The sequence below is a fragment of the Buceros rhinoceros genome, unplaced genomic scaffold (assembly GCF_000710305.1).
Source record: "Buceros rhinoceros silvestris isolate BGI_N320 unplaced genomic scaffold, ASM71030v1 scaffold5632, whole genome shotgun sequence".
NCBI classification, from domain to species: Eukaryota; Metazoa; Chordata; class Aves; order Bucerotiformes; family Bucerotidae; genus Buceros; species Buceros rhinoceros.
Window position 1 is genome coordinate 52,436 of NW_010398219.1, and position 9,897 is coordinate 62,332.

Below are 9,897 nucleotides of genomic sequence, written 5' to 3' on the forward strand. Positions count from 1 at the left end.
GGGAGAAGCCAGACCCCTGCGGCTCCAGCAGCCACCAGCGAGCGGGCGAGGCCTCGGCCATAACCTGCTTTGACCATGGTTCTCAAAGCACAATTTCAGGACCTTTTTAGTAGTCAGCACGGGTGCGACTGTATGTGGGAGGAGTTTCAAGGCAAGCTCATTTCATTGCCCGCACTCCTGGTAATAAATCGAACGAGTAATTCCACATGGCAAGGCTCCATGCGTGTGCCACACATCTCACCCTGCTTCGCTCTTGCTCTGGCTGAGAACAGAGTAAGTTCAGGTGTAGGATCTGCTTGGGCTGCTCTCCCTTGCAGAGATAGGAAGACTGATCTTGTGAAAAAAGATGCAAGAGAGTCAAGAGACTAGTAATAGTACAAGGCGTGCTCACAATGCGTTTGTCTTGGGGCAGCCATCCAAGTTAGAACCTGCCTTGTTTTTTCACTTGCAAAAAGGGGAGAATCCTTTGACCATCAGAGACGGGACTCTGATGCTCAAGGCGGCGCTGCTTTGTGCAGTTATTGCACCCCGTTCCTGATTTCTCCACAACCGTCAGCAATATTGACTGCACCCCAAATATGAACCAAGAGGTCTATTTTAGGGCATTTTCAGGTAGGACTTACTGTAGCGTAGTAATGTCTAACCTGTAATGTGGTACCCTCTAACGACCAACCATGCTCCCACTGAATGCAGAAGGAAAATTCAACTGGGCTGGACAAGCCAAACAGAAATCTGACAAAGCTTAAACCAGTTGTTTCACTTCTGCTTGTATTTCTGCACATTTAAGTATGTATTTTGTCTTACTGGTTAGACACTGAACAATTGTAAGCCCGGTGCTGTGAGCCATACTTCTGTGTATCAGACTCGCCCAAATTTTCTGAAGACAAGCACTGAGCAAGACTGCTGCTGCTGCGAGTTAAGGGCATCACATAGCAGTACACCACAGGATCAAGCCCCGGTTTAATTACCGATGCCTTTGCCTGGCACAGTTCACATTGATGCTTATTTCAGAAAGTGAAAATGTACAAATAAGCAATGCAAAATTAAGATCCCATCTGGTGTGCTAATAACAAAACATATAAATGTGAGGCCAAGCTATAATGAATGCAATTCACTTCCTCACGTGAAAGAATGACCTCTGTAATTCACTGGAGACTCTGCCACTCGGGAGTTATGGGTCATTCCTTTTCTGGTGAAAATAAATTTTACTGCACTGTTGTCTGTAGCTGTGTATTTTTTCTCTCTGGCTAAATTCAAAAAATGGGAAAATGTAATTCTCCATTTTTTTGCATTAAGTTCAAAGCAGATATCCCCTTTCTGTAACATTGTTTTAAATTATATGTTTTTTAAGTGAAATATGCTTTATTTCTCTCATATATTCAATGACACGACATTTGTTTAAATAAAATATTGTGTTTCCGAGATATCACTACTGTTAATAAATTCCTTAATCAACTTTCCTGCGTTTGCAATACAGGTTAAATCCTTGAGCTTAATCAAAGAGTGTGTTATGCTAAGGAATATTTTAGAGCATCAATTTTATATTATAAAACTTTTATTTTAAGTTGTTTTAACTTGATCATGAATGTTTTCTCTAGATTGAAACTTGACACATGGCATGTTGTCAGTTACAAACCTATTTTTTAATCCCCTTTTTAAAAATAGATCTTGATTGTTATATGTTACATAAAAGCAATGCTTAAAAAATAAAAAGAGAAAACACTATTTTTTAGAGAATTTCCTCTGCCTGGATAGCTGTTACTGGAACTAAAAAAAAAGCAGTGACACTAGAAATCAGGAGAATCTTTCCTAATAGTCAAGTTACTCTGTACATCCCGCACAAAAGGAATCTTTTTTCCTCATATTTGATCATCTTTTCTGATATGTGAAATTTGAGCGCAATTGTAAAGCTTTTGTACCAAGTCCTGCTCTTCTCCGTTCCTGAGCACCTGGGGGATCTTGGCTCCCTGTACTGCCTAAATATTAACTGCAGCCACATTTCAAACTAAAACACCAGAAGCTGTGTGGATTTGAATATGCATTTGTTTAAGTAGAATTTGTGGTCTTCGAGGTGAATAGCAGCGTTTTCACATGGATTGCAGCAATTGACTGGCATTTCTGAGTGGACTTTCAGTTCCTACCAGGTAAAGGACATCGAGTCCCACTGACACTCACTACTTCTGCATCACTTAACCCTCTTCTTGCCAGCAGGTGAAAATCAATGAAATTCAGGATTTTTTGCACACTGTTAGTGTTCAGCCTTGATTTGGTCCTCCAATATAAATGCAGTTTATGTTCCTTCTGTAGAATTTCCTTTCATACTAACTAGATTGTGAGGTTAATTGAGGAGTGTCATTGGAAACAGGCGCTGCGTTAATGATTTTAGAGCTTGGACAGTCATTTCTGCAGGCAGTGTGCCCTTACGCTTCTGAAGAGTTGAAGAACCAGGTTGTGTCTGGCATGGGTAAGATGCACAGCACCAAAGAGGTGGTGTCCTACGCAGGCTCCAGCACCCCCTCCAGACAGGATCTGTTCAGGATGCCTGAGGTTAGCAGTAACAGTAGTGTTTCTTTTCTGACATGAGGCAGTTCAGGCAGGAAAAATGCTATGGCAAATATCCACAAGGAGAAGTATAGTGGCAAAACAATGTTTCTAGGATCAGCTTCCCCATTCACATGGGTATATCCGGTCTTAGCTGCTCATGGGAAATTTCAGAACATTAGTTTTCAAAATTTGGCCCTAAATTCAAGGGCGTATCTGCAGCAGAAATCGCCATTTGAGACAATCCTTCTTTAAATCATGCCACTTTATTTCTTGTGTCCCAGATAACAGATCTTTTAATAGTTCATAACAGTTCCATAGAGTATATTTTAGCTGGCTTCATTTTATAGGTCTTTTGATTTAATATCTCGGCTGTCTCTGATAGTGGCGAGTGGCTAAGGTGGTGTCCTGGTTTCACTGGGACAGAATCTTAGGCCTGCCACGGTCTGCAGGCTGTTCACAGTTTGGAGTCAGGCAGGGCAGCTGACCTGAGCTGGCTCACAGGTGTATCCCAGACCATAAACTTCACACTCACTATAAAGGGGGAAGCTTGCTGAGGAGAGGGAGCATCCTGTTTGGGTTCCTGCTCTTCCTCAGGCTCCTCCTGCTCCTGAGAACTGCCTTCCTCTTTGTTGTGACTGCAGTACATTTGCTGGGCTGAGTATGACTTTGTATGCTTTATGTTGGCATTTGGTGTTAGTTTGGCTGTTTCATTAGATCCATTTTCATTTCAGCCCAGTGGCTCTCCTCTCCTTTCCCTGATCCCCTGTCTTGACTGGGGGAGGGGTCGTCAGGTCATAGAGCAACTGATGTAGTTTAGCCCTGGATATGGGCTAAACGTGGACAGGTGATCACCTGAAGATTGAGGAGGTCTATCTAAATACTTCTCTGAACAATAATCTTAAAATGGAATAAATTTTGTTTGGTATTTCTCTAATACAAAACTCCAGTTCCTGTCCTGGTGTGTAGCTACTGGTGTTTGTTGTCAGCTCTTTCTGCCTTTAGTGCCTTCTGGGTAGTGGAGAAATGGCATGCTGGAAATGCAACAGAGAGATAACAGATCACTCCAAGGACGTTATCTATTCTGCTAACCATCTAACATACGGCAGGGAATATAATATGACAATAAAGCATTTATCTTCCCCTTACTGAAATGTTCATGGTATCAAAACAAAGTTGACTGTCACTCGATGGACTAACATTACTTATCCCTTTTGCTACTGATAGTTACAGCTACTTTTTTTTTCTTCTCTCAGACTGCAGGATTTCAGGAGATTCTAACTGAAATTGAAATTTTAGCTTTGATTGTGGGATGCTTATGTCATGACCTTGACCACAGAGGAACCAACAATGCCTTCCAAGCCAAGTAGGTTTTCTAATTCTTATTACTTTAATTTGGTTTTCTTCCACAGAAGAGCAAAAGGTGACCAGGATAAAGAATAAAGCATTAATTTCAGGCCTCCTAGGCCAATGCCAAGTACTCTTATCCCTGTATGTAATGAGGAACTATCCATCTTTTATCATTCTCTGTTCTTTTGTGTAATTGCTGGCTTGTCATTTGTATCAGGCTGTTGAACTGACACCACATATTGAAACATGATGCCAAGACTTGGTGGACTTTTCGGGATCAGGTATTACTGATTCTGGTACTCAAGCCAGGAAATGCAGGAATTGTCTGTCTGGGTTCTTCTTGCTGGCTGGAACATATGACGTTAAGCAAAACCTTTTTCAGCTATTATGAAGAAAAGAAAATGGGAGAAGGAGTAACAGTTTTAAACTAAAAGAGGGTAGATTTAGACTAGATATAAGGAAGAAATTGGAACAGGTTGTCCAGAGAGGTGGTAGATGACCCATCCCTGGAAACATTCAACAACCTGATCTAGTGAAGATGTCCCTGTTTGCTGCAGGGGGGTTGGACTACATGACCTTTAAAGGTTCCTTCCAACCACAACATTCTATGATCCTTACATCAACTGTGTGAAATCTTGCTTTCCAGGCCATTTTCAATTCTAAAAATGAATTTTATAATATTCAAAGTGCTTAGGACCTGATTCAGCAGCCCTGAATGGGGATATGTTTTTACTATCCAGGCTGTTGCCCTCAGACGCAGTGAGATAGAAACAAGTTTCTGGAAGGTTTGAGGGTACTTCTTCTTACTGTGGTGGTTAGGGAACTCCCTTGACCTGACCGAGGTCATGTTCTTTCAAAAAATCTGTGTTCCCTGAGAAAAGGGTGGGACAACAGGAAATGTATCCTGGTAATACCTTGATCAAGGCTTGAAATAAAGCTTCCAGGCACAGACTCCTTCAAATCCCATGTTGTTTTCTTAAGTCCCCAGATCCTTTACAGTCAGAACATGAGACCTGGAGGCTCTCTTGTCCTGCTAATCCCAGCATGCATTTTTAGCTTTGCCTGTTCTGCATTACTGCTAATCCTCCAGCCTGATGGGAAATGGTCAAATAGTTGTTCAAAGATATTCAAAAGACAGAGTGTTGTTGTATGAGCCTATTTTGTCCTACCTTTTCAGAAGTTCTCCACTGCAATGTGCGTATGCATGGGCTGCTGCATTTCTGGGGGCAAGCTGCCTCCATGAACATCACTCAAACTGATGTTTCTGATTTCTGCTAAGCTGCTATTTCCTGAGCTATTGTTGTTGCTGTACAGCCTCAACAAAACAATGACACTGCCTGGATCTTCAATCAGCATAGCAAGGAAAATCAATTGCAGTGCTCAAAAGACAGAGCTCGTGGTGCAAAGGTTACCAAGTGCTGCTAGATGCCTTTTTGCAGCTGAGTCTTGAAGAGAATCAAAAAAGAGGAGACAAATGGAAAAGAAGCTCAGCTGATTGATGTTTATGTTCCTGATTTACAGAAATGAGACCTAAGATTTACATCCTCACCATTTTAGGCTCTGATTAAATTAACCACTTCTCTATTGTAACGTTACACAACAATATCTCTTGTGTAGAGGGATGTCTGAGTTAAAAAGGTAGAGGTTTCAGCACCAGACTGCTATCACTTATACTTGTTGTTTGACAACAGGGTACAGAGGAGGCTACCATTTTATGACTCCATAAAGAAATTGCTGGAGACATTTAACAAAAGACAAACATTACCACACATGTATAAAACATCCCTGAAAACAGAAGCTGTAGTTATCATAACAGCAGCTATGATTTATTCCTCTCACCTGACATAAATTTAAGCATCGCATTTTCCTACTTTATCTTCAGTGTTCAATACTGCTGTTCTGTGTGATGAAAGTTCAAGAGGTACATGATGGAGGCAATATCACAGTTGTCTGAAATGGCTGTGCTATATGTCTCAACATCACATTCTCTAGGGATGATGTTTCCTGGGCATCCTTCTCTCTGATACAGCTATTTCTGATAATTAAACATCAGTATAGTGCAGTTTTTTAGTATATACTCCTGGGAGACTCTTTGTCTCTAGCATAATCTCTTATTTCTTTGGAAAAAAAACCCATCTTGTTGCTTTAGGCTGGGTCCCAGAAGTGAAGTAATGGCCAGTAGTAACTATGGTGGCAATCCAGTCCCATTCTGTGCACCTCCCAATGATTTGCAGTTTTATAATTGTATTTTGTAGATTCCTGTTCTTTAACCTTAGAAAACCCACCTGCTCTGTGCATTTTGAAGCTAATTTTGGTTTAGACAATAAACATTTTAAGAAAACACATTCTAAGGAGATGCTAAACTTTACTTCTACGTTCTCTGCTCTAACGTGGTTTTTTCTTTACCTTAGTGGGTTTTTAAGTGTGTGATTTTTACCTACAGACAGAATCTCACTGGATTTGCAGATGTTTTTTTGTTAGCGTGTTTCGGGGGGGTCTTTTTTAAGAGTTTACAATCACTCATTGTAAGCCATTGCATTGTAACCCATCTTGCATTGCATTAAGAATTAAAAATTAAAAGTAGTAGCAGACCAGCTGGTCCTAGTTCGAGGACATTATTATTTGTCTTTTCTGCACAGTGGTGCGCTTGTGCTGTTGCATCGCTGAGGCGCTTTGAAAGTTGCATTGCAGAATTTCATATACTTCCAGGAAAATCTCGTGTCTGGCTTTCAGTTAGTATTTGATCTTGTCAACTGTCTTAAGTGTGGTTGCTGAAATAGGGAGGGAGAATGTGGCTACATGCTTTCGTTACTGAATTGTCTCTGAAACCTGCTTTGTAAGCAGATATGCAGTATTTGTTGACTCGCCATGTTCTGTTTCAGGAGTGGATCAGCCTTAGCTCAGCTCTACGGCACCTCTGCTACCTTGGAGCACCACCATTTCAATCATGCTGTCATGATTCTCCAAAGTGAGGTACAAAAGCATTACTATTAATCTCACTGTAAGCTGTTGGGCAGTTTCAGCTGGAGAAAGGAAATACAATGCTCAGTACCTTTTTAATGCCCTCTCCTTGAGGAATTATTTATTGGTTACCACAAAGGTCACAACTAGCACAAAATTAAACAACTACAAATGCTGCTCATAGAGCCCAGAAATTATATTTGTCTCAATCAGCTAGGGGCAAGGAGAACGTACCCTAATCATATTGTCAGCTCTTCACAGTCGTCTTACATATATCCTGCTCAGTGGTTTATAGGTAGGAAAAACAAGCTCTTACCCTTCCCTACAGGTGTTATATTTGGAGTATCACCGTCATCCTTTACTGGACCAATTTAATTTATTTCACAGTCTTCATGTAATCAGTATTTTTATGATGGTTTTGCATAATTTTGCTAAATGGTTTTTTAAAAAAATCAGTGTCAGTAATGCTGTGCTGTCCAAAGTTCACTAGTTGTTTTGCAGATACATATAAAGACACAGTTCTTACCTAGAATACCTTGTGCATAACAGCATGCAGCATGCACTACCCCAGAGATGTGGCAAGTGAGAAAAGCGGAAGGACGGGCACGCGATCCTAACAAAGCTATGCATGGGTTTTTCTTAACTTACAGATAGGTTGTTACAAAACGCATTCAGTATATAGAAAAACATGAATGTTGTTCATGCAGCATAATGGGAGACTATATGCTGTTCTGCAGTAACTTTTGGGGAGCATCTGGGAATGGGAATGTCCTGTGATCATAGACAAATGGGAAGAGGGTGATAGCTTTACCTCTGTACATTGCCACAGAGATTAGTCTCTGTACTAGCTTTAGTATTCAGCTTCTCAGCATTGTATCAGAAAAGTAAATGTAGGAAAGGAGAACACCAGCATGAGATTTAAACGGCTCAATCTGCTTAGTTTAGCCTGGTTTATCCAAAAGGTGATATTAAATGGCTCGTTTTGCTACCAGGGAAAGGCATAAGAAAAAGCAGCATTTGAAAGTTAACCAGACTGATTCAGAATAGGATAAAAGGAAAGGCTTCAGGGGCTTTGGGGTTTTTTTAATTTGTTTCTGGTTTGTTTACCCCTCCCCCCCCAACCAGTGAGGCTGTTCAGCCTCTGAACAAGCTTTCCTGGTAACAGTTATTTCTCTAATTCCTGAAATCTTCATCATGACTGAACATCTTTCTGAAGACAGACTCAAGACATGGACAACTCTGTTAGAGTTTATAGCTCATGTCAGTCTAGATGCTTTTCTTTATCTTTTTCAGCTTAAAAATCAAGAAATTTATGAAAAAAAGACTTTTTTCCTTGGAATCTACTCCGCCTTCTTTCAGAGATGTAAAATATTACTTGAAGTGCAAATCCTCCCCTTTGATCATTCAAGCAGCATCTTTTCTAGGTCTTCATGTCTAGACAAGAAAATTAATCCTATGGGATTTTTATCCACAGATGGTTTTTGCTAATGGAACAGAACACCTCTTAGTTTGGAATAAATGCAGATTTGGATCCTCTTATCTACTTAAAGACACACCAGCTGAGGAGCTGGTCTCCTCCCTCAAACTGAAATTAGATTATATCCTATCCTCTAATGTTTATATTCTAGCCTGTCTTTGCTGTCTAGAAGGCAACATAGTATATTGTATTATTTCTTCAGATTTTTATCTTGTTGGACATAGGAGCTATTTATTCTTTACTCTTGACATGCTAACCTCAGTATAAGTGATCTTGAGCTCTGTAGTGACATGGTTTTGCGCACCATGAAAGAGGTCAGAAAGACAACAGGTATTATAGAATAACAGACAACTTGGTAAATTACCGCTGTTGTAAGAGCTGCTATTTTCCTGATACATTTTGTAAAATTTTCTTTTGAGTACTTTGGTTTTAAAATTATTTTTCATAAATAAACTTTAGATTCTCAAATCCTTCTCAATATTTAGCTGAAAAGAAATAGTTGTTTCATTGTCACAGAGAAGACCCTCTTTTATGCATGGCAAATTATTTTTTTAGTCCAACAATTAGCTGATCTATTAAAAAAATACCACCTCTACTTCCAGACCTTATCTCGTCTATGTCCTCAGACCATTACGGTTATAGCAATCCTGTTGTCAGGAAAGTCTTGGTTTTAAGGGCATTTTAATCTTCCTAAGCAGCAGATGGCAGCACATACTGAACACGTGCCTTAGAGTGCTAAATACCACCCAAATAAGACTCTGCTTAGCAAGAGCCTCATTATTTCCGTAGGTGATTAGAAAGGATAAAAAGGTGTGGTACTTTTATTTATGTTAATTTAGATACGTGACTGATGTCACAAAGACCACTTCTTAAGCTTATGTTTAGAATTTTCCATTACTTTTGTTTCTTTCAGCTCATTTTCTTTACGATTTCATAGACAGATTATAGGATCTCTCTACCTCTTAGTCTTCAGAAATTCAGTTACAAAAGAACCTTCCCGCTCTCAAATAACAATATTATATAATTTGTTTCCCTTCATTCTGGCCATAGAGCACCTTTTAAATTCCTAATCCGTGATCCCTTAATTAGCAGCACGCTGGGCCTACAAAGGCTGCTTAAACCGCATAAAGTTGTGGTTCATTGCCTATGCAGGTTCTTCAGCCTGCGTAGGCAACGCAGAGTGAGCAAACGGGCTGTTCGGGATGAAAATCTGATTTAGTGTCTTTGAGTGGTCTAACAGCAGTTTGTGTGCCTGCGAACAGCAGCACAGATAAATCTGTTCAGAGCACAACTTAAAAGCTGCAATGCACAGCTCCCCAAAACATTTAATAAGAGGAAAGATTGAGATGTATCCATAGTTTTTCCCCATAAACTGAGTCTGTGCAGGGTCAGAGCAAAGAGTAAATCTTTCCTCAAGAGGGTATCATTTCAGCAGAGTTTAGAAAAACATACCAGGTGCTTGACTGCAGTTGTCAACTCTTCTACCCCGATGTAATCTCAGCAGAATTAACATTATTATTTTGTCGTAGTTTTGCCATGTGTCAGAAAAGGCCTCTGTTACAGGGAAA

General features: G+C 40.1%; 1 protein-coding gene across 1 annotated transcript in view; it reads left to right on the forward strand.

The window, feature by feature from the left end:
• PDE11A (phosphodiesterase 11A) overlaps positions 1–9,897 on the forward strand; it is a 79,123-nt gene that overhangs the window by 43,279 nt on the left and 25,947 nt on the right. The window contains exons 11-12 of the mRNA XM_010131007.1: positions 3,798–3,907; positions 6,774–6,864. Coding sequence (XP_010129309.1) covers positions 3,798–3,907; positions 6,774–6,864 — 201 coding nt within the window. The remainder of the gene's footprint in view (positions 1–3,797; positions 3,908–6,773; positions 6,865–9,897) is intronic.